Source organism: Vespula vulgaris, chromosome 6 (genome assembly GCF_905475345.1).
Source record: "Vespula vulgaris chromosome 6, iyVesVulg1.1, whole genome shotgun sequence".
Lineage (NCBI taxonomy): Eukaryota > Metazoa > Arthropoda > Insecta > Hymenoptera > Vespidae > Vespula > Vespula vulgaris.
In genome coordinates, this window is record NC_066591.1 from 3,483,280 (window position 1) to 3,509,000 (window position 25,721).

General features: G+C 31.6%; 3 protein-coding genes and 1 long non-coding RNA gene across 7 annotated transcripts in view; 3 read left to right on the forward strand and 1 right to left on the reverse strand.

Moving 5' to 3' along the window:
• Positions 1–652, reverse strand: LOC127064808 (uncharacterized). Its single transcript, XR_007781834.1, has 2 exons — positions 506–652; positions 1–83 (listed from the first exon to the last, which is right to left on the reverse strand). It is a non-coding gene; the product is annotated as an uncharacterized LOC127064808 (long non-coding RNA).
• A 1,282-nt stretch (positions 653–1,934) lies between these two features.
• On the forward strand, positions 1,935–5,347 carry LOC127064801 (uncharacterized). 2 transcript variants are annotated; one of them, XM_050996360.1, is made up of 2 exons: positions 1,935–2,082; positions 2,937–5,347. In XM_050996360.1, the coding sequence occupies exon 2, from the start codon at positions 3,155–3,157 to the stop codon at positions 4,418–4,420; it is 1,266 nt and encodes a 421-aa protein (XP_050852317.1). In that variant the 5' UTR covers positions 1,935–2,082; positions 2,937–3,154; the 3' UTR covers positions 4,421–5,347. The 2 variants fall into 2 exon arrangements, with proteins under 2 accessions (XP_050852317.1, XP_050852318.1); XM_050996361.1 differs by lacking the exon at positions 1,935–2,082 and adding an exon at positions 2,811–2,831.
• A 141-nt stretch (positions 5,348–5,488) lies between these two features.
• On the forward strand, positions 5,489–10,028 carry LOC127064802 (diphthine methyltransferase). The gene is made up of 5 exons (XM_050996362.1): positions 5,489–5,795; positions 8,344–8,971; positions 9,030–9,165; positions 9,239–9,543; positions 9,900–10,028. The coding sequence occupies exons 2-5, from the start codon at positions 8,368–8,370 to the stop codon at positions 9,923–9,925; spliced, it is 1,071 nt and encodes a 356-aa protein (XP_050852319.1). The 5' UTR covers positions 5,489–5,795; positions 8,344–8,367; the 3' UTR covers positions 9,926–10,028.
• A 5-nt stretch (positions 10,029–10,033) lies between these two features.
• Positions 10,034–25,721, forward strand: part of LOC127064799 (uncharacterized) — a 31,660-nt gene continuing 15,972 nt past the window's right edge. Inside the window, exon 1 of one of the 3 annotated variants that reach the window (XM_050996357.1) lies at positions 10,034–10,181. The gene's annotated coding sequence lies outside the window, so the exon portion shown is untranslated. Of the gene's footprint in view, positions 10,182–10,305; positions 10,660–25,721 lie in introns of those variants that run through there. The other 2 variants (XM_050996356.1, XM_050996358.1) reach the window with 2 other exon arrangements.

Sequence of the window (25,721 nt, forward strand, 5' to 3'; positions counted from 1 at the left end):
TGTGGAATATACATATTTCATTTATATTTGTACATATAACTAGTGTTTTAGTCGATTTGTCTTTTGTTGTATAAATAATATACCTGTAACAAACAAAAAAGTATATACATATATTTTTTTTCATTTACATTATACAACAAATATTTATATTGTATATATTTATACATTTATTTGTTAAATATTCAGAAAACTATTAAAAATAAATTATAAACGGATATAATGTTTTTTAATTATAAACATCATAAATATGAGCTATTACATTTTCAAAAATATAAATAATTAAATTTTTTATTTGTACGCAAATGTACATATACATAAGAAAACAATTTATTTAAAAAGAAAATCAATAAATTAAAATATCTCTTCACAAATATAAATAAATAATAAGTTAACCTCTAATTTGTAGAACTGACGAAAAGAAAGTTTAAGAACTTATAGACATTGACTTTGATTAGTTGCAAGAAGCTATTTCGGGAACGAATCACCTTGAAGCAACGCTACCTACGTAAAGTGGAAGAATCTATCTCTCTCTGATCTACAATAAACTCCAATTACTTAGTATTTTTTCGTCGAACTATACCAGTAAATGTGATTGTCTATTGCCAAATCCAACGTATTGTATCAAGAGCTCCATATTATACACCGTTCGTTTATCAATTATTTTCTAAGTTTATAGAAATTATTCTGAAACTGTGTATTTACTTGGTACTTTTTCAAAGTAAGTAATAGAATCAATAAATCTTTTATCGAAATGTACGTAAAGTCATAACCTTATTTCCTAAAAACGTTGTCACTGTATGTCCGCCATTGTTACGATCGCTTTATCATCATTTCAAGGCGGGAAATTTCAACACGTAAGAATATAAATATAATTGAAAACATTCGATTTATACGCTATTAAAAAATTAATAATAATATAAATTAAATCATTATTATATAGTGTATGAAATAGAACTGATATTCGAAACTCAAGAAAATTTTGGAAAGTTCGAAGGTCCTTCATATTCTATCAAATTCGAAATAACAAAAAGATATAAATATAAATCTGCTAAACTCACTTATATGACTTTGTTAGAAAGGTTAAAAGTACATTGTATACAAAATATTATTCGGTATCGTCTGACAAAAAGAATCTAACAAATCTCATTACACTTAATCAACGTAATTAGACTTTTGAATATAAACAAAATTACGAAACAGTTTATTCATAATATAATTAATAATTTTATAAATAAGAATTCATATTCGAATCAAACGAAAGCCATTTTGATTATGATCATAACCTAAACTTTTATATATCGGTATAAACAAAATATGCGTCTTAATGTCAAAACTTTGTCGTTTCTTAAAGGAAGATTAATGACCTTGGAACTCTTGAGGGATAAGATAGAACGTTTGGGATCAGGAAATATAAAAGGAGAGAATCAAAGTAAGTGGAGAGAAGAGAAGACGGAGTCAGCTTCCTCGTGGGTCGATCGTGTCGTTGAAAAGGCAATAAGGAGAAGGGAGAGTAAGAAAAAGAGAGAGAGAGAAAGAAAGAGAGAGAGAGAGAAAGGGGAAGAAGAAAGGAAAGAAGAAGAGAGTGGGAGGGAAAGAAAAGGATAGAAAAAGAGGAAAGGCGCCGTCCTCCTAGTGGTCGTCCGACGAACGTCTTCGTGCATTTTAAGACGCGGCCGGTGGCCGGTCAATAGTTTCCCGGTTTCTTTCTTTCTCTCTCTATCTTTCTCACTTCTGTGTGTGTGTCTCTCTCACTCTCTCTCTCCTTCTCTCTCTCTCCCTTACTCTCTTCGGTCGTACACCTGTCCGTCGTGAAGTTGCAGACGGAGAGGTAGGAAGGGGTTATGGTCAATAAACGCAACCACGTCACACGCAGCCTATCGGCGACCCCGCTTGGCCCCTTAAAGTGGCCCCGAACGAAAATCTTACATGTCGACCCGATATTTCCTTTTGTGCGTTTGTCTGCGAAATATCTTGAGAAAAGTTCGATCGATTTTCATTTGGCCGATATCGACGGATTCCGTGTGTCTCGAGGATTGTACGATTGTGAAACAAGACACGTGCGCGTGCCGGTATTAATAAACGGTGGGTTGATCGTACGTGTACGTGGATTCACCGAATTGCGTCCGCCATTGTTGTGATTGGTGGTGAACGTTCCAGAGAAGACGGCGTTTCTTAACTTCGGACGCGCATGCGCATTTACGCGGCAAACTCGACGACGCTCTTCTTTCGAATTTTCGGAGACGCGACGCATACACACACATACATACACACGACGCACGCACGCTGCCACTACACCATTTTACTACCACTACTACTACAACCGTAGCATACAAACGCGTGTCGGCGCGCGCGTGCCCGCCCGAGCATTTCGAAAATCTCATTTACCGATGCTTTTTTACGCACGTGCTTGCAACCCTGAATTTACACCTGTCGCTTGCGCTCGCGTGCGCCCGCGCATTTCGTTTGACGCACTTTTACAATTATACGTTTAAAAACGCCGGCTTGTCTCTTTTGCTTCTTTCTTTCTTTTTATTTTTTTTCTTTCTTTCTTTCTCTCTCTCTCTCTCTCTCTCTCTTTCTTCCTTCCTTTCTTTCTTTCTTTCTTTCTTTCTTTCTGACTCTCTCTCTCTCTCTTTCTTTCGCTCTCTTTTTTTTACGTTTCTACAAGAAGGAATCTACGCTTACCCATTTTCTTAAAGGATCGCTGGCGTTCATAATGTGCGCGTCTTCTTATATCATAAAATTTTGTATCGACGTATGATTTTTAAAACGCGATTATATCGATTCTACTCGATTATAGTTGAATTTTGAAACGATTTAAAAATATAGATGTAACTAATGTAGTATTTTTTTTTTTTTTTTAAATTGATTGCATGTTATAATATCGATAACGTTTAATATTTTTGATGGGAAAACGAAGTGAATTTTTGTTTCAGGAAGAATATCATGTTCAGAGGTAATATACTTCAGTCTTATTAGACATAAAAGTGTCTACAACTCTGGAATATAGTGAGGAATAAAAAGAGAGCTATACAGTGGAATTAGCTGGACGCGTATGCCCAGCATATATTTTGCTAGTATTTGTTTTTTTAAATTTTGTAAAGATGACAGTCTATATTAATAATGATGTTTGTTACTTGCATAATTACGTGTTATGCCCAAGGCCAAGAAAAAATCTTACCTTAGAAAGGTAAGGGAAATGCGAGAGTATAGACGACAAAAACTAATGTCAGAAACAGCAGAGGAACGTGCTCTACGATTATATACGTCGGCTGAAAGAATGAAGAACGCCAGAGCAAAAGAAACTGAAGAACAAGCTGCTCTAAGAAGGATGCAAGAAGCTCAAAGAATGGCCAGGCATCGGGCTAAGAAGAAGCGTTGTCTCGATGAAAATCTAGCTAGAGAGATATCTAAAATTGCAGAACTCTCCAAAATGCCAGATGCAGCGACGATCGCTCAAATGTCTGAAATGAATATGAATAAAATATCTGCAGAATTGAAGCAGATGATGGAGAGAGGAAAAGTTCCAGAACATATAGTACAGATGGCTCAACTTGCGGAATTTAGTAAAATGACCGAATTAAACAAAATGTCTCAAGATATGGCGAAGAGATACGAAATGGAAAAAATGGCAGAGTATGCCAAAACAACAGAGTATGTAAAAATGCAAGAAATCGCCAAGATGTCAGAGATAGCTAAAATGAATGAAATGGTTAAATTGTCAGAAATGGCTAAGTATAATGACATAACAAAAATAAGTGAGATTGCCAAAATGAATGAAATGATCAAAATGTCTCAAATGGCAAAGATTAACGAGGCACAAAGAATGAACGAAATAGCAAAATTAAATGAGATGGTAAAAATGACAGAAATGGCTAAATACAATAACGATATAACGAAACTCAACGAGATTGCTCAAATTAATGAAATGGCTAAAGAGATAGCAAAGATGAACGAAAAAACTAAAATGAATGAAATGATTAAAATGGCAAATATACAGAACGATATAGCAAAAATGCCAGAGTACTCGAAAATAGCCGAAATGGCTAAATTAACGGAGTTAGCTAAGCTTAATGAAATAACGATAACAAAATTAAATGATCCTCCTCCACCCAAAGTAGCAGAAATTCCAAGAATTCCTGAACCTGTGATTACTGTGCCAAATCCAAGGAATTTGCAAAACGTTCAAACTGTTCAAGTAGCACAGGCTAGCCCATCTAGTACGATAAATTTTCCGACTGTGCCTGGCCAGGGTAAATATGCCCAGCTACTGGTTATTATCGAAGAACTCGGTAGAGACATTCGCCTCTCGTATGCAGGAAGTCGTAGTGCCGCGGAACGCCTGAAAATGGGTATACAGCACGCAAGGATTCTCGTACGAGAATGTTTGTTAGAAACAGAACATAATGCGCGACAATGATCTGTCGATGAACTTAGCCGCTAGATTTTTAGCAGATTATTTTCCAAGATGATGATATGTATGATCTATCGAATGCAGCAGATTATTGTCTTTGTCCGAACAAAGAAGTTTACAAGTTATAAGAAATATATCTGCTGCTATGTATATTATGCCATCTTGCCGATATAAGCTTAGTACCACTTTGACAATGAATCAAAATGCATTATAATGGACTGCTTGTTTAAAAATATTATGCGATCTGATAAATACTTGTAATGTATTTGGTATATTAGATTGTCAAAGAAAAAAAGTTTTAAGCCAGTGGTATTTAAGGCTTAATACATATTATTATTATTATTATTATTATTATTATTATTATTATTATTATTATTATTATTGAATTGGTTATTTGTTTAATTGCACGAATATAATTATCTTTAAACGTGCAGTTATATATATTTTTATATATATATGTATATATATATGTGTGTGTGTGTATATTATGCTATGTATATATAGCATATATATTATATGCATATGTGTGTATATATATATATATATATCTACGTACAGTATGAATTTTTAAATGGGGGAAAAGATCGTTTTTAAATTTTCTCTTGTTTTATAAAAGATCGTATGTTTTTGCAGTTCGGGTCTCGTACGATAGAAAAATCTATAAATAATCCTTAGACTTGACTAAGTTCTAATGTAGAACATAGAATATATCAAACTAGAAACAATGTGTACACTGAAGAGTCTTCTCACTTATATTTTATATATAAAAAATATTTTATTGCAATTTTGGTTAATACGACGGGTATACAATAATTACTTATAGTATACGTATGAGAAGAAAATTGATCAAACAAAAATGTACCTACGAGAAATATAATCCCTGGACATAAATATGAGGTATTGCTCAATAAAGTCTCAGTTTTTTTAAAATGTCTTCTCTATCGCATTATTTTTCTCAAACAAAAATGTTATATGAATGAATGACAACAGAAAAAATAAAAATTTCAATTTTTATGTAATATTCTCTGTATATGTACATACGAAACGTAACACACGTAACTGTGTGATTGTATTACAAACGATATGTTGTTTTAATGAAAATATATTTAACAATGTGTTTTTATTGTTTATAATTAAAATTGTTGAAAACTAAACGAGAAATTTAAGAAAGTATACGTTCTCTTTTATTTACATTTGTGAAGGTTAGGTAAATAGTACATATATACGTAACAGTGTAAGGAGAAAACCCGACTGCGGCGCAACGACTTGCGGCTGCTAGTTGCAGTGTGTCGATAAAAAAGCTAAGTGATTGATTGTTTGTTGCTTATGTACTTATTGTACAGCTATATATAAACAGTGCAGTTGCAGATTATTATTTAAGGTATGTAAATACGATTAAACTTATGTCTATATTTTTCATAATTATGAAAAAGCGTATTTGAGGTTATGTTAGAGCTATATGTAGTCTTGTCTCTTTTTCTGCTCTCTCTCTCTCTCTCTCTCTCTCTCTCTCTCTCTCTCTCTCTCTCTCTCTCTCTCTCTCTCTCTCTCTCTCTCACTCTCTCACTTACCCACTTATGATTTTGAAAAATAATAAATAAATATAAAAAATATAATTCTTCGAAAATTTATAACGATCCATTATATAAAGCTTGCTTTAATTGTTACAATTAGGTTCTATCTCTTTCTTTCTCTGAGATTTATTTAGAGATTATTTTTATTTCAAATTTGTTGAAATAAATGAATTATTTATTAAGGTAAACAATAAGGAAAATAATAGAAGAAAACTCAAGATAAAGAAGATGGAAGAAGAACGTGGAAACGTAGAAGTTTGTAAGAATGTAGAAGTTTCTACAAAAGTAACAGAGCCATTGTTAAATGTACCAAATCCCAGGGCTTTACAGCAAAATTCAGTGGTATCTACTACTACTATTCCTGGTCAATCTAAATATATTCAATTACTTAATGTTATAGAAGAACTAGGTCGTGATATCAGACCTAGCTATGCAGGAAGTCGTACTTCTGCCGAAAGAATTAAGCGTGGCATAGTACATGCACGCATTCTAGTCAGAGAATGCCTAGTTGAAACTGAAAAAAGTGCTCGTCAATAATGTATATACTACTAAGTCACAAAATTGATAAAGAAGTAGTAGGTCTTTTGTATTATTGTGTCATTATGCAATTATATATAAAGAAAAAAAAATTGTTAATGTATCAAACTATAGGAAAAGTCATAACTATAGAATCTATATCTATTTTTATGAAGGAAAGGTGCAGACCTAATATATTACTCTTTAGGACTATATCATCTACCTCAAATATTGACCAACTTAAATCATAGTACAAGTTAGGAACATAATACTATATGGAGAATCTCATTTCACTTTCCTATCTTTTAAAATTATTTATTCTTTTAAACAATTGTTTATATATACATAAAGTATATAAAAACAAATACATATACACGAAGAATGTCGGTATTTTTAAATATAATAATTATACCAAAGAGGTACATAGATTCTTGTTTTTGCCAAAGACTGAATGAAAACATAGACCTGCCAGTTTATGTTTTTATCTTATTTTAAAAGTAATCTATTCATTCCTTTTTTTGTCTAACTTAATTTATTTATTTTAATAACAATAACAAAATCTAAATGCTATGATTTTAATGAAAAAATAATGACAACACTGCCAAAAACACAGCAGAAGTAATTTATATGCGAATCAAGCATAATTCTAAAATACTAAGAATTTTTAGTATAAATCAATATATAATTTTAATGTTAATGACCAACCATATCTTTGAATGTCTTTCTCAGCTCCTAAACTGATAGTTTAACTAAGTACAGCTATTGTGTCATAGAACATTTTATCTTCTGCAGTATAAATATAATACGAAGATAAAATGATTAACTCAATTAATAAACTGCTGCCATAATGAGAAAGAGAAGAAACACCACTTTTGCAGAATGTTTTACTTAGGTTGCAAATAAATATATTATAACATTTTATAGATAGACTTATTCATTTTTTGCGTGCAAATTAATTACAAAATACTCATAGTACAATATTTCTTATAAATACAGATTATACAATAGCCAGAATTTCTGCTTCATATACGGCCTTATTCAAAGACATGCTGGTAGTACAAATATTTATTTCCTGATTTTTTAAGAATGATATTGTAAACAAATGAAACTGTATACTGTATAATTCGATTGATATAAGATGATTGATATAGACTCTATGATTTAAATGCAATTTTATGAAAATAATTGATATGAAAGATTTTATATATATATATATATATATGTATGTATGTATATATATGTATATGTATGTATGTATGAATGATGTTAATAAGTTCCTAACTATTTTAATAATCTATCAATTCAATATAATGAGTAGTACATTACTAGCAGTAAAATTTCAATTTTAATGGCTTATATCCAGCAAATATACGAATGCTCTCCAAAAAAAAGTATATATATATATATATACAACTGCTATAGAAAAATGTTATATTACTGTGATCTGAATATAGAATATCTATATCCAAAGGAATATGAGTATACCTATATCAAGTACCCATGAGTGTACTTTTTTATTTTCCCAATGGATTCATTATTTCTATGAAGTAACAATCGAAAAAAGAATAATAATCTTACTAATTTATTAATTATATATGTTTTGAACTTTTATGTAATAATGTGCATTTATATAATATCTTCGTATTATTTTATATCAATGTTAATTCGTGATATTAACATTAACCATATGTTACTTATAATATATGAAACAAATAAAAGCTTTTGTATTAGAGCAATACATATTTTATTATCTATGTCAATTATAACATTGTAATCTCCAAAATCTAATTCTATTAAAAATATAAACCTAATTTATTATGTATATTATTTCTGTTTCAGGTTGTGTACCTGCTTGTTTTAGACATGTTTCAAACTTTGAGTATATTCGATACACAACTTTACGCGGACTCTGTGGAATGGTGTCCCATAGAACCATTCAAAGACTTGTTCGTATGTGGAACATATCAACTGATAGAAAATACAGAAAGTATTGCAAAAAAAGAATCAAAATCAAGTAAACGTTTAGGCAGAATATATTTGTTTCAAGTTGTTAAAGATGGTAGTATGAAATTATTGCAACAATTAGAAACAGAAGGAGTATTGGATATGAAATGGGCACACGTTACGTGTAATCAAAAAATATTGTTAGGTGTCGTTAATTCGTTAGGATATTTGCAAATTTATCAATTACGAAATGGAGACGACGAAATGTTAAAATTAATGACGGAATTGAAAGTAAACGATCAGAAGGAAGAAATTCTAGCTTTATCCCTCGACTGGTCTACAGGAAAATATTCTTGCGAAAATAATTCCATAGTTAAAATAATAGTTAGCGATTCTACTGGTGACATAACTTTATTCGAGTTACATAACGACCAAATAAAAAATCTAACGTCGTGGTTGTCTCACGAATACGAAGCATGGATATCTGCTTTCGATTATTGGAATGTAAACATAATATACACGGGTACGAATTTATAAATTTAACTTTCACGTTATGATTTGACAAATAATAATTATTTAAGGTGGAGATGATTGCAAATTTCAACGATTTGATATAAGAACAGAAAAGAAGTTTACCATGAGCAATATGATTCATACAGCCGGTGTTACTAGTATTCACAGCAATGCTGATAAAGAACATATATTAGCATCAGGAAGGTATAAAAGAAAATATTTACACTGTATACTTATATACATAGTAATACATTCTACAAAGATAAATAATTTTTAGTTACGACGAAAAATTACGTTTATGGGATACGAGAAATTTCAAGAGACCGATCTCAGAAACGAATTTGCATGGCGGTATTTGGCGTTTAAAATGGGATCCTTTTGCGCGTCGATTTCTATTGGCTGCTTGTATGTACGGTGGATTTAAAGTAATCGATTGTCAGAATACAGAGACGCCTTCCATCGTTGACGAATATAATAATCATGAAAGTTTATCTTACGGATGCGATTGGTCATTCCTTTCGCGTCAATGTATCTCAGAACGAGCTATATTTCAAACGAACGAGCAAAACGTAGGATTAGTGAGTACGTGTACATTTTACGATCATAATTTAAAACTTTCTGTAGTACGTTTGACCGACGAATAATCAAATTATTTATATTTATAGTTATTACAAATGTATATCATATACATCGACAGTTTATATACAACCACATATTTATACGCGAACATATTCTAGAAACGTCTCTTGAAAAGATTTTTTTTTTTTATAAATATTTACATTTCCCTCATAACATTAGTTCTAAAGATAGCCGCGAGCGGGCGTAGGTGTAACACATTTTTAATTTCGCACATAAATTGACACGATTGTTTTGACTTAAAAGATTCTCGTAAATATCTAATAAAAAATTTAATTAATAAAGTCAAAACAAATTCATAGATATAAACAACGATAAAGAAGAGTAAAGAAACAAAATATTAATATCCTTGTGTGCGAGGAGTTGGAGAAAAACAGCTATATCGATTAGTTCGATAAGAAGCTGTTAGATGGCAGTGTGGCGGAGGCGCGATCCGCATTTCGCCGCGGCTAGTTCGATAAAAATCAGTCATAGGCAAGAAGGGGCTGTTTTGATGTCTGTCTGTCGCTCTACTCCGTTTATTCCTGTTTAAAGGAAATTAGTGCGTGATTTACGAGGTGTAAATCGTTGATCCATAGTTCACGGTGAGTACCGATCAAAGAGTTTTATTTCAAGACCGGCTTGTACATTGCTTCTTACGTATATATCCTACTTCGAAGAGAAAGAGAGAGAGAGAGAGAGAGATCGTGAGTAGATGGGTGGGGGAAGTGAGAGAGCAGGGCGGTCGTTCGTCGTTCGGTCGTTCGTTCGTATATACGTACGTTCGTTCGTTCGTTCGTACGTACGTTCGTTCGTTCGTTCAGACGTCAATCCTTTTTCGCGAACACGTTTCGAAGGATCGATCCTGTGCGTTTGATTAATTGAAGGATTTCTTATAATCTTCGATCATCCATCGAACGAGTCATCAAAAAAGAACGTTCGCCGGTTCTTTCGAAGAAAAATTGCACGTACGTCACAACTAGAGAGAAAAAAAAAAGAAAGGGCTTTTTTTCTGCAAGACAACAGACAGGATCGAGGGACGAGCAATATATCGGAGACAGGACCAAAGACGCAGAAATTAAGGTTAGGGATATTTTTTCATTTCATTCTTTTTCTCTATCTTTTTCTTATTTTTTCTTATTCTTGTTATTTGAAAGAGGAGAGAAATATATATATATATATATATATATATATATATTATTATACGTTTATTAACGTCCTTTGATATCTTCTTTAAAATGAATTTTTGTGAAATATCGGTCTATCAATGATATCACACATTTTCTTTTTTCATAATGCTTTTCTAATATCTAGTTATTCAGATTTTCAATCGATCGTACGTCTTTGTCGTTAGAAGAGTTTACTTCGTACGGTTAGACGCGCGACGATATAATTTATTTTATTGTTTTCTTCCAACGTTTTTCAAATAATTATTCTGATTCTTTAATCGGATCTAAATCATAAAATAATGTGTTTGACGCGTTAAATGAGTTTTTAATACGGTTAGATACGCAATAATATATTTTTTATCTCTTATATTTATCTAAAGTTTTTCATATATTAGTATTAGTAGTTATTTAGATTCTCAATCGATCGTATGTCTTCGTCGTTAGACGAGTTCCTCATACGGTTAGATATACAAAATGAGATTTCTGAACGATTTGGAGCGCGTCGTCGCTTTTTTCTTTCTTTCTCTCTCTCTCTCTCTTTCTTTTTCTAATAATTACGCGATGTTAGAAAGAGATAGAAAGATAGAGAAAGAAAGAAAGAGAGAGAGAGAGAGATCGAGGTTAAAGAAGAATCACTAAAACGTTTATTATTCTTTAAAAAGCCTTTTATCATTTTTCAAGGACGAGATTTCTCTATTTTTCTTTCCTTTGACTATTTCTTTCTTAACGAATGTTTCTATATATATATATTTTTTTTATTCCTTTATCATGTCTCCAATATAACGTAAACTGATCTGTCTTATTTACGTTCGTCAAGGTTATGTTCGTGCTATTAATAATAAATATGACGAGTTCAATAGAAAAATAATTTATTTTTCTTATTTCATTCGATGCAATCACAGCGCGACATGCGTCGTTAAGAGCTCAATTTCAATGTGTATTTCGATCCGCTGTGAAAACAGATGTAAGTGTATTCGTATTGTTACTTTTATAAGTAACAATCTTAATTAACGCAAACGGCGTACATTTTTAAAGTCACATTACGACGATGTTAGTTCGTGTGAATTTCTTTTCTTTATTACTCCGTCTATTATTTGGTACACGAAGCTAAATGAAAAGATTAAATGCTTGATACTATCAAAAGGAACTGTAATAAAGTATGTATAGGCGTTATGCATACCATGGTATATATGTATGTAATATAGTTTCATGCTGTAGTACAAAATTATTTCAATTCAAAATTTGTATTAAATTTATTTGAATTTTATTCTTCTTTCTTCTTTTTTTTTTTTCGTTTGCTCATCAATTTTATTTAACGATCTACCAGTTGAAAAATAATGTTCCCATTGTTATCATCGTCATAATAATTTTTTTATTGATGTGTCTACCATGATACAGTATTATTTTACTGTAGTAAAAATTATTATATAGTTGCTTACATTGATTCGAATTTTTTTTTTTTACTTATTCATAAATTTTATTTTTTTTTACGATCTACGTTGAAAAATAATTTTTAGAAATTCGCCATTGTTATTATTATAACAAAGTCGTTATCTCTTGATTAAGTTACTCAAGGCTTAAGACTTAATATTCTTCCGTCGATTCTATGTATTGTTAGACTCCGAGAGTGCTCGTTGGCCAGCATATTAATTATCTCGTAGCTTTTGATCGTTAGTTGTAACGGTTCCGATCTCTCATCTTTCTTGTTTCTTTTTAATCACTCAGTTAAATCAAGAGAAAGAAAAAGAAAGAATAGAATAGAAAGTTCGGGGGGAGGGGAACTACTTGCTTTTTTTTTTTTTTTATTAAATGATGATAACGATAAGAATAAGAAGCAATAGAAATATAGATGCAAAAATTTCGTATAAATATTCCCGCCATTTTTCTTAACCCATCAAGCTTATTAATTTCACATTTCATTTCTTATAAAAATTTCATCGCCTGTATAAATCGATGACAATATCTAATAATGTCATCGTGAATTGTTAGAAAAAAAAAAGTATGCGATTGTCGTGCAGATTAGATTTTATTGCTTGTATGGGAATTACGAAAAGGTTAAAAGAAAGAGAAACGTTAGATCTTTTTCTAATAATCATCATTTTTACGATAGTATGTATTTGTACTTATATTAGATTTTTTTTTATATTTTTTTGAAGGAAGAGGAAGAAAACAATGAAAAATTTGAAAATATATTAAAAAGAGAAGAATAAAAGAATATATATAGATATTGCCTATACGGGAATTAAATGTAGATTAAGAAAAAGATATTGTTATAGATTTTTCCATTTCTATATGATGAGTGGTGCTTGTAAAGTTGGCGAAAAAAATTAACGTATTGATTTTAAAATTCAATTAATTGTTTTCGAGAACTTTTCAGGTTCCTAGTTAGGCTTTCTAGTTTTACGAGTTACTGATTTATAGTTTTAGCAATGGGAATAAAATAATTAGTATAAAAGTTAGTTGGAAAAAGATTAATTCATGTTTAAAATCATTTTTAAGAACTTTTAACCTACTTAAGGATTTTTTACCTCTTTATCCTGTATATTAGGTATTATTTGTATTTTTTAAAAAATGGAGTAGGATGAAATAGAGATATACAGAAATGAAAAATTTTAAAGAGAGAGAGAGAGAGAGAGAGAGAGAGAGAAAGAGAGAAAGAGACTCGAGTATTTGGAAAGTCGGTATGCAGCCTAGGATAAGCACGGAGCATCGTGAATGTGCGTGCAATAGAGCTTAATCGATCTGCGGCTGTGCCAACGTTACTACATGAAAACGGGATATCGTTGTGCGGGATGTATCCTCAAGAGTAATGGGTAAATAAAACACCCCACCAACATCGTTGTCACGTAAGCGTGACACCCCAACTTCTTAATTTTTCTAGCCGAACTAACTTCTTCGATCGTTCGTTTCTCTTTCTTTTTTTTTGTTTTAAATATCGCGATTAAGTTTTTAATGAGAATAGGAGTATAAAAAAATTATTCCTTTTTTCTTTTTCTTCTCTCTCTCTCTTTTTTTTAGGATGTTAAAATTATTGCAATTGGTATAGAAAAAAAATGTTTAGAGATTGTTGCTTGATCTTTTGTTTCCCCCTTTATGAGAGGACATTTGCATTATTGCAATGTAATTAAAAAATATTTCCGACGACTTTTCGATTATACGAGTATACACGTACAATACTGGTAATAGTGTGATTCATTTTTAATACGAATATTTGACGAGTACGAGTACAATTTTCTTTCTTTTTTTTTTTCTTTTTTAAGAACATTTATAAATTATTGCAATTTTTATGACGGTGGCGAGAGGTTCTGGGAATAAGTGAATCGCGCTTTCGAAACATTAATTATCACGATTTCTTCGATTTCCTCCTCTTCCTTTTATAAATCACACGAAATTAGAAAAGAGAGTATTCCGAAACGAATTTTTTACGCTTTTGAACGAACAAAGGGAGCGAGAACGAACTCTTGCGATTCGTTTTTATTTCGTCATCGCGAGTTACGCTCGTTACTTACATATTTCATTCATCACCATTTCATACTTTACCTTGTTCAATCTACTTCCCTCCTCCTGCCCTTGCCATGCCTTGCTCTGTTCTACCCTGCCCTGCTCCCCTTTACCCAAGTCTCAACAGCTCGTTACTCCGTACGTTCCTGGAGCTCCCATCGAAACAATGGAGGTTTCACCGGGTAACACGAGACTCCACCTCGGCTTCTCTCATGAAATGCACTGCGGGCATTCAGCGCGTATGAAATCCGGGATGACCCGCCATGCGTGTCATCTCCAAAGTGGTAGTGTAGTAGTAGTATAGTGTAGTATGGTGTAGGAGTAGTAAATAGTAGTAGTAGTAGTAGTAGTGTGGTGTAGTAGTAGTAAATAGTAGTGGTTGTGTAGTGTGGTGTAGTAGTAAATAGTAGTAGTAGTGTAGTGTAGTGTAGTGTAGTGTAGTGTAATAATAAGTAGTAGTAGTAATAGTAGTAGTAGTAATATAGTATAGTGTAGTAATAGTAGTAGTAATATAGTAGTAGTAGTAGTATTAATATAGTATAGTATAGTAGTAGTAGTAGTATAGTGTAGTGTAACGTAGTAGTAGTAGTAGTAGTATAGTGTAGTGTAACGTAGTAGTAGTAGTAGTAATATAGTGTAGTGTAGCGTAGTAGTAGTAGTAGTAACATAGTGTAGTGTAGCGTAGTAATAGTAGTAGTAATGCTATTAAAAAAGCCATATTTCGAGCGAACGAGTTAACTTCTTCATTGAATTGTGTATTCCCATGATGAGAACGATAAGAAAATAATTGACAAGAATAAAATTTTAAATCAGAATTTTTTTAATTATCTATTATATCATTACACGCCACTGTGGATATAAAATGTTATAAAAGATGAATGAAAAGTTTCTAAGTGAGCCATCATAGTTTTTAGATGATTTTATAAAATCAATTACTTTTTTTCAAAGCTTTTTAGATTTTTCTTTTTTATCTTTCGTATAAGATTGTAAGACTAGTGACTTTTTGATAATCTGTAAAAATTGATTCATCTTAATGTATCTATATCCAAACATTCTTACATTATTTTTACGTACATTATGTTAACGATCGGTTATTTATTTTGTTCTTAATCTTACGAAGTTCTAGATACTCGGGAAAATCGGACAACCGAAATCGACCGAACAAACGAATGAGAGAGGAGTGAGAGAGAGAGAGAGAGAGAGGTAGATTCGTGTTCTCTTGGCAGTGGCCAGTAAAACGATGCTAAAGCCTCTCAATTAGCGTCTCGTGTTTGTAGTACGTTGTGCTCGTGACACTTAACTAACGAGCACGTCGTGGAAAAGCGACGATGCGTTTAATATCTCAAAGACTTGGGATCGTGCGCGCGCGCATCACTTCTACAACTGGCAATAATAACAATAATAATACCAATAATAATGATAATGATAATGATAACAATAATAACAATAATAGTATTGATAATAATAATAATAATAATAATAATAATAATAATAATAACAGCACTTATAAAGAAAAATTTTTGCAATTTAAGGAACGAACAATCATTGATTAGAATTGAAACAATTTTCTTTTTACCTACTTTCTAGAAAAATAGAAAATTAAGATTTAGCTTAATTTCTTTTTAAATTCTTTCTTAATTCACTCATACTTAGATTTTATATGAGTGTGATGATGTGTGTCGTTGCGATGTATGCATGCCTGTATGCATGTATATATCGATTGAGTTTAAAGAAACAGAGCGTCTCTTGTTTGCGTTCCAGTAACCAAAATGAATGATTCATGATGATTGGAAAGAGATAGAGGTCATATCGAATTACGTTTATTCCGTTACATTTCTTTTCGTCGTATTGATTAACGACATTATCGGTGTTACTGTAAGAGCAATTAAGTTTCAAAGAAACGTTTATTTATTCGTTGAGAAAATTTGATTATTTTAATATAATACAGTACAAATAATAATTATTAACTAGTTAATATGTGTACACACGCACACACACACACACACATACACAATGTAGTAATAATATATAACATAACGTATTACAGCATATACGTAATGTATAATGATATAATACTATATTATAATATATTAATACTATAATATAACATATTATCATATATACATTATAGTAATAATACAAAATATAATAATGTACTTTAGTGTGTATATATTTACGAATTTATATATGTACGTAAAAGAAACTTGTTCGTATGATGTCGCGATAACGATAAGATGGCGTCACTCTTGGCATAAGAGCATCCTGTTTTACATCCTTCCGCGCGTTATCCTTTTTTTACTCTTACATTCTTTGCTTTCTCTTTCTTTTCATTTCACTGACGTTCTTTCCTTTCGTCTCTCTCGCTCTCTCTCTTCTTTTTGCTCTTCTTTTTCTTCTTCGTCGACCATTCTCGCAGTTTGTCATCGTGTCACGTAACACCACGTGTGTGGTAATTCTGACACGTGTGACTCTCTCTCTCTCTCACGTGTGCTCTTGCTTTCTGTATTTCTGCAACGATGTGCATTCAAGAACCATCGAGCTAACTCCCCTGGAGATTACAATTTTACTGACCACCATAACGTTCCAACTAATGTTTCATGCATGATCGATCTTCATCTTTCCCTAGTCCGACCAACCTCACCACTTATTTTCCACTTAAATTAATTGAAATTGATAGTTCGATCGGAAATACACAAAAGAGAAAGTTAGAAACTTTAATAGATACGTGTAAATTTAAATGATCTACACAATCCGATTCGATCGATCGAATTCTTCTCTCCATCGAATTTCTCTTCATTTCTTTTTTATCACTACGAACGATGAAGGGGCAATTTTCTATCAGCAATCAGATTGTAAAACGATTTTTACTGTTTAGATATTTTTTTTTAACAATCTCTTTAAAAAAAAGTCGTCTGAAGAGATTAAATTCATTTCATTGAATTTGTTACACCGAATATGTTTTTGTCACATTCTTAGTAAAAGAGATAGATAAAGATCGGAAGAAAAAGAGTAAAAATTCGATCACGTAAGCTTTGAAATTTATTCTGGAATTGCAATGGCGATTCTCGTCTGGTAGACGGCTTTTCGCGGTTAGAATTCGTTTTCTGGGCCTTGCACGTTCAATACTCTCTCGCTTTATTTGCTCTTCCTCCTCTTTCCCCTCCTCCTCCTCCTGTTTCTATCTGCGTTCGTAGCGAAATGCAGCTCCTATCGATTCTCGTTTTACTCTCCTTTATCCCCTTCGCTTCGAGAATTACTGGTATCTAACCTATACTGACTTTTATACAAATATTTATATTTATTTTCTATTTGTGTGTAGGAATTTTTGTTTAACGTGATAAAAATGAAATTTGGATTTTGTATTATATATCATTGTTGATATCATATAAGAGAATTAGGTAGTTACTTGCATCTAAACAACACTGGCTTATACAAATATTTGCATACATTTTGAAGAATTGAATTTTACATATTGTTAAATTATCTTTATTATGCAAAATCTCAAACCTCAAATAAATCTTTTGTTTGGTTTTACCATCGTTAGGGGGTTTAGGGATTTTAAGGGTTTCAGATTTACTCGACTTAAGTCGACTTTGTTTGCCACAGGATTTCGAAACGCTTTCAATGATTACTTAGATAATTCACGAAACTGTCGAAATAGTTCTTGGGATTAGATTAGAATACAAATTCAAATCTTAAATGATCGTATTTGTTATTTTTTACGATTGCCGCAATGACCAATGGGAAACGATTTTCTCGCCATTTTCGTACTTTCTAGTAATTTCTCGATGAAAAGTTTTACTTTTAGAATCGAATTACTTCAACTTCATTTATCTTTGAATGGATAAATAGAGATAGATAGAAAGAAAGATAAACTAATTAATAAAGTAATTATACAATAATATTTTCACGAATAGCAAATGGACGCCATCTTTCTTGGAAAGATAAGAGCGACCAGACGCGGCCATTGCAATATGGCTGACTAACGTAGTCTTCTACTCTTAAAGAGCATTATCTCTTCTCTTGTATGCGATGAGTGCGGATAATTCAGAGCTCTTTCAATTCGAAACGCATCGACTGCTACGTCGAGCCAAGACTCAGACCAATGTATAGCGTATATACACGGTGTACATTTTTCAAAGGAATAAAGTCAATACGTTTCAATAGTTATATACGAGAAAAGTATAGCACGAGTCCTTCTATAACACGATTCATTCATATCGTGTTTTGAGAAATTACTTTGAAAAGTAATACAATATCATATGTATGCTGTTCGAATTTTATACAAGCCAAAAATTTCCTATTTCGATTTTAAAAATCGATTACTTTTGTCCGAGTAATTTTTTAGATTAATTTTTTTTCTTTTTTTTTTTCTTTTTTTTTTTACTTCATCGTTAAACTACAAGACAAGCTTGTAAAACTGTAATCTTAAGTACAAACTTAAAAAGTTTCGGAAAAGTGTAATCGATCTTTAAATTCATTTGAAGACTTTAGACTCTTACCTATTGTAAAGTTTAACTATGATTAAGTTTACTTATTTGACATTTTATATAGAAATGTTTCATAATTAAAATATTGACTATTACATCGAAAGTTGCATTGTCTACTATATGGATTTCCTTTTTGTTTTGTTTTGCAATACTTGATACGCTGTATATATGTGTGTGGGATGGTTTATGCAATTTTTTATACGTTGTTATACTGAAACCGCGTTCTCTCATATTACAAGAGGGTATTCCGCAATTTTATTCTATCATGTTATATATCGAAATCGTGTTATAGGAGGGTCGCGCTTGTAATTCTCTATTTTTCTGTAAGAATACCGCGAATACGTTCGTTCGAACGAAGATAAATGAGCGTGACGATCGAGAGCCGTAAAAGTTGGATTCGGAGTTAACTGCATAATGACTGCTCGGAACCGGAACTTTGATGAAACGGGAAAGGGGATAGGGAATAGCGAAACGAAGGAATTTGTCATGCAACGATGCAGGTTTTGTCGCAAGACATAAATTGTGTCGACATTTTGAAAAATCTATTAAATTCAAAACTTTCATCAAATTTTATTTAACTCTGACGATTCGTCAATTTTTACATTAATAAATTATATTTTTCTTTCCTTTTTTTTCATAACGTAATTTTACTTAAGATTTACTTAAGATTTTACTGTAGATAGTACGATACAATATTATAATTTCTATAAATTCAAGATGATAGCAGCAATTCTATTAACAACTACTTAATTTAAAAGGAACTTTGTGTTTCTTATTTCTTTTTCATGAAGATCATGATCGTTTTACAGGCGAATGTAATAATATTATTCGAAAGGATGAACAAATCCGTGAGATAGGTTTTTAAATTGGTACAAAAAAAGATTGGAGTAGAGGACGCCATCTTGTCTCTGGAATACATATATAATACAAGGCCGAGGCTACGATACATACGATGTTTAACGCAAGTACTGGTTGAAGATACGATCTTAAGAGAGCAGGTTGAGCTTATGTGGTACTCTTGTGCAGGTGTCCGTGCATCGTCACAGACGATATAATGGGTTTGTAACGACATAACGGAATACTATACTCGAAGAACGTGTGGTACCAAGAGAAAGAAAAAGAAAGAGAAAGAGAAAGAGGGAGAGAGAGAGAGAGAGAGAGAGAATGAGAGAGAAAGATGTAGTGGAATTACGAGCATAACGACGAGCCATGCACTTTGAATGTACAGACTGGATTCAAGTATCGTCTTTAGTATTGCTGGATCCTGTTCGTTAGTGGAAATTAACGAAACATCGACTTTCTTCCTTTTTCTTTTCCATCCATTTCTTCTTTTTCTTTTTAATCTTTATTATTATATATTATTTTGCTGTATATTACATTTTTAAAAAGTTATATATCCGGGTTTTTTTTTCTTCTTTTCTTTTTTATGTTCATCCGCGAAAAAAATTTTTCCTGCATATATGTTATGCGAAAAAAACAAGTTCTCCTTTTCTCTTTCCCTCTCTTTATCTCTTTCTTTTTTTATTTTTTTTATTTTTTTTTTTTTTTTAATGTCAAACGTACGACAGAAATTGTATCATCGTGTTTCAAAAATCAATCAAATCCAAATTACATATCAGCATACGACAACAGCAAAAGTAGAAAGTTAGAAAAATCTTCGAAGTGTGACAAAATAGTTATGTAATGTCGAATATGTAAATTTATTCTCTCAATAATGTAACCTGATCCAAAAGTCATATAGTATAAATCAAAGAATCGTCGACGCGAATATCATATTTTCGTTGGACGAAATATTCAGGGTATTATTCTAGACAGGAAGAGCTCCCTTCTCTCTCTCTCTCTCTCTCTCTCTCTCTCTCTCTCTCTGTTCTCCCCTTTTCTCCCTACTAACAGCACCGATCCTTTCGTAAGTGAATTGCAGGGAGGATCGATCGACGGAATAGTGTTTGGTGTCCGCACTCAGACACGTACCAGTACTTATTGTACATACTTAAAAAAAATAGAAAAAAAAAATAGAAAGAGAGAGAGAGAGAGAGAGTGAGAGGGGGAGAGAGAAGAGAGGACATAGAGATCGAGAAAAAAAAGGGACGTGAGAATTAGAGTGGAACAAAGTTTAAAAGAACATACAGCACAGTAGTGTGACCTATCCTATGTACCGATGACGCACAACTTAACTTACGTCGAAAATTATGCATGCGAAAGAGGGGAGTAACGATAAACTTCGTTGAACGAAGAGTCATTATCCTTTTTATGGAACATCTTTTATATACCAGAGAGTGGTGGCCTTCTATCATAATCGAGAGCTATGATTTATTCTCTCCCCCGACTGAATGAGAATATGTATCTTCGAGGTAACTGCAGGAGAATAAAAAAAAAAAAATTATCTGGGATTAAAATTAATACGAAAAGATTTTAATAATAGTTTCTTATGTGAAATAAGAAAATGGTTCAGCAAGAAATGACGTATGCGTGTATTTTATATAATTTTTTATAAGTGGGAGTCCAAAGTAGTTAGGATTATAATTAATATAAATAGATTTATAATCTGAACAAAAAAATAATTAGTGTAAAAAGTCTTGAAAAATGATTCTTAAATCATTTAGGATCTCGATAAGATATTTTCTATATTAATATACATTGAAATAATACATATTATATATTTTTATTGATTAATTAATTTATCATACAAATGAATAATTTATTTTTGTATATAAATTTGATTCTGAACATTATTTAAATATGTCGAAAATTTGATCGACAGATTATAATCACCTTGAGAGAATTACACATGTGAATTTAATTTTACATAGATATACATACGTACATAGGTGTATGAAGTTTATTCGAGAGTTGAAATTTCACTTAAATCGATTAATTAATTGGTACAACATCAGGTGTAATTTCCACGATAATGACAATGCCCTAACAAGAGCGTTCTAATACATATATATATATATATATATATATATATATATATATACACATACATTTACATACATACACATACATACACAAATAAATGCCACTTGAGACGTACTATACGTATTGCACCTGCGTGCATCATAATCCGCAACGAGACGATAAGTTTTCACTCAAGCGGAAAAACTGTACCTTTCAACCAAGTCATTCGTGACCCTTTGGCAAATCGTAAACTTTATACGAATGCATCCCATTTATTTAATGCGTTTTATTCACTTCATGCCATTGCATTTCATCTTGGAATTTTTAATTTATTATCATATATCGAATATATTGAAACTAATTATATACTATGTTGATACTAACATAATAATGTATACTATTATAATATAAACAATATTATAACTTTTACACATTTTTTCATTATATCGTAAAAGTTATGTTATAGAAGCTTAAAAAAATTAATTTAAAAAAAAAATCGTTTATTAGAATCGTAATGAGAATGATTTTTTTTTCTTCTATGATTTTTTTTTCTTCGATGGTTTAACAGCATTAAATGAGAGAACAGAGAGAGAGAGAAAGAGGAAGAGAAGGAGAATGAAAAATAAACAGAGAAAGTGGCTGAAGATGTTAGTAAGTAAGTATAGTATGAGCTTGAATAGAACTTGGTCTTAATATACAAAGAGAACATCACATCGTATTTCTCGACGCCAATGGGATATTTCCAATAACGAGTCTATTATAAACGACTAGCCGAGTTTTTCGTTATCGAGCTACATATTGCGCTCGCGAGGATTCTCTCTCTCTCTTTCTCTTTCTCTTTCCCCTGTCGCTAACAGAAAATTGCACGATGTCGTTCGTTGCAAGAACAGAATTGTCAAGTGGCGATATAACGTTGGTATTTCAGGCGTGCAATTGACTAATGGCTGATAAATGATAACTATAATGAAACTATAAATTGACATTACTTATTTCTTTCTCTCTCTCTATCATATTCAATATAAAATATAAATGGCGTATAAATCAGTAATTTATTTTTTAAATCGGACCTCGAACTCGTAATTAAATATGGAATTTTATTCAAAAATCTTGATTGTTTGTACGCGGATTAATGAAATATAAATAACACGTGCTATTCTGTATGTACATTTCACAATCGACAATTATAATCACCTGAGAGGACGAATGTCCACATCGTATGTATATCGAGGACGCAACATATTTTGGTAAAAAAAAAGAAGAAGAAGACAAGAAAAGAAGAAAAAAGAAATAGATCTCGGGATCGGAAAAGTCGGCCAAAAATGCCGCAGTGCGTGGAGATTTTTCTTTGTGTTGGACGTTGAAACAAAAAAAAAAAAGAAAGAAAGAAAAATAGAAATACAAAAAAGCGGGAAAACGACAAAAAAAAAAGAAAGAAAGAAAAAGAGAGAAAAAGAAAATGAAAGAAAAGGGTCGGAGTTTCCATCGACATCGATATTTAGATTCTTTTTTTTGTTTCTTCATTCGACCAAGAGATTCACGGTAGCATTGATACTCTTCACAATGCCAAATTTGTCCGTCGTTGGTCTCAATCAAGCACAAACAGACCGTTTCTCCTTTCCCTCTTACAAGAGAGAGAGAGAGAGAGAAAGAGAGAGAGAGAGAGAGAGAGAGAGAGAGAGAGAGAGAGAGAGAGAGAGAGAGAGAGAGAGAGAAAGAGAGAAAAACGGATGGAGGTCGATGGCAGACGAAACGGCTTTTAACGGGCAACGTTCTCCCTTTTATGTACATAGACATATATACACACACAAAATAAATGCATTTCCATTTGCTAATACATTTACCTCTTCGACATTTTCGTATTAGTTGTCATAATATTACTTATTATTATATTGTGAACAGCGTTATTTATTACTATACTATAGTATTATTTATTACTATACTAAAATACAGTATTAAACACATATACTATAGTAAAGAGTATTAATTATGTTGCAATATAACGTTACTTGTACTGTAGAATATTATTTGTACTATAGTACAATTATGATACAGTTACTAATAATACGGTATTACTTATATTATAATACGGAGTGTTACTTTAATACTATATAGTGTACAGTATTACTTACTCTATAATACAGTATTACACGTACTTACATTATATAGTATTACATGTACTTATACTATAATATATATTATTTATTCTATATAGTTCGCTTATATTAATATAGTATTAGTTGATTCACGATCAGTCACAATTGAATATAAGAAAATGAGATGATATGGTAATATCGAAAACCTCTTAACGATAAAAAATGTCTACCCTAGATTCTAGAGATATTTGCATACGTATCAATTGCATCAAGTACGTTAGAAAATCGAGACATATATCAAGAAAGTAACCCATATTGGAATAATCGAGTATTATTTAGAGACCCTCGAGTAGCATTCGGGTGTTCCAATATCGAACCAAGTGAATATTAAAGAAAATAAAGAAAAAAGAGGAATACATACACATATACATAAAGAGAGAAAGAGAGACGATCGATAAATTCAAAGAAATGTGCAACGAAGCGAATAATATAGAAGCCTTTGTAAAATCGAACGGATCGATGATTCTCACCTAAAATTCGTTTAACAACCTCGAATGAACTCCATATATGTGTGTGTATATATATATATATATATATATCCATCTTTATTCACTCTTTTTTAAACTTATACTATTTTATTTTCTATATAATTTATTTTATTCTCTTTTTCGTTTCGAATTTCGAAATTTTCGTTGATGTACATCCACGTGTATTTTTGTTTATATGTGTGTGTATTTTGTGGAAAGATAAAAAAGTGTACATATCCAAGCAGCGATGAAAACATGTAGTGGATAAAATAGACGAAATCCTTTTAATCATACAGCAATGTTTAATGGCGGTATATCAGTAGTAATGGCGGCAACCCCAAACGACGAGAAGAAGACGAAGGATCATGACAAATAACTCTGTACGGTCGATTCAGGTTGCAGACTCGCCTCTGGAAAATTGTCCTCCTTTTTCTCTCCTCCTCCTCCTCCTCCTCCTCCTCCTCCTCCTCCTCCTTCCTATTCTCTCCGTCATTCCTACCCTACCTTATCCTACCCTACTTCGTCTTCTTCTTCCACTGACCTACATGATATACCTTCCTTCTTCTTCTTTTCGTTCACTTCGACTTGAATTTTTGTGTAATTTTTATCTCCTTAACCTTCTCTATATCTGAACTGTTCGGTTATGTCGATACCAACTAAAAAAATAAATTCGAGAGGTTTGAGATCATTTTCTTTTTTTTATTTCTTTTTTTTGGGGAGGGAGGAATAGCAAGAGAGATTTTTTTGCAGGAAATAGAAAGAGTTCGGAGGTTTTTCAGAGGGATAAAAAAAAAGAGAGAAAAAATATCGAATTAAGTACATTTTTTTTCTCTCCATTTTCTTTTTTCACCGACATATTTTTAAAGGGATCGTCAAGAGTCTTCATTAGATTTTCCATTGGAGTAGAAACTGTTTTTCTTTCTCTCTCTCTTTTTTTTTTCTTTTTCTTTCAACATCCGTAACTAACCAGAGATATAAAAAAAATTTCGTTTTTATTTTTTCTTTCACTCAACCTCCTTTATTCTCATTCTCTTTTTTTCTTTTAGAAAAATTGTAAATAGCTTCCATTAGATCTCCCTGGAGTAAAAATTATCTTTCTTTCCAATGTCCATGATTAAACAGAGGTATGGAAATATATATATATATTTTTTCTTTTTGTTTCAAGCATTAAAATTCCTTTTTTATTATTGTTATTATTATTATTATTTAGTTGCATGTATATGTAAGTACATGTCTATCACGAATGAATGACTTTGCTTCGTTCATGAAAAAAAAAAAAAAAATGAAAGAAAAAAAAAGGAGAGATCGAGTATATGTGTGTATGTTGTGTATGTGCGTTTCGTGAAATGACATTCACTACGTGCGAAATGAAATGTGTACAGACTGAAGAGAACTAGCTGTCCATTCGCCTGAATGTATACAATTGAATATACGTATGTGTCTACACATACATATGTACATACA

What these genes read in the sequence shown, in the direction of transcription:
- LOC127064801 (XM_050996360.1), top strand. Translation starts at nt 3,155, where the DNA reads ATGCCCAAGGCCAAGAAAAAATCTTACCTTAGAAAGGTAAGGGAAATG.
- LOC127064802 (XM_050996362.1), top strand. Translation starts at nt 8,368, where the DNA reads ATGTTTCAAACTTTGAGTATATTCGATACACAACTTTACGCGGACTCT. An exon ending in TGTAAACATAATATACACGG is followed by an intron (nt 8,972 to 9,029) that starts GTACGAATTTAT and finishes TAATTATTTAAG; the next exon opens with GTGGAGATGATTGCAAATTT. An exon ending in CATATATTAGCATCAGGAAG is followed by an intron (nt 9,166 to 9,238) that starts GTATAAAAGAAA and finishes AATAATTTTTAG; the next exon opens with TTACGACGAAAAATTACGTT.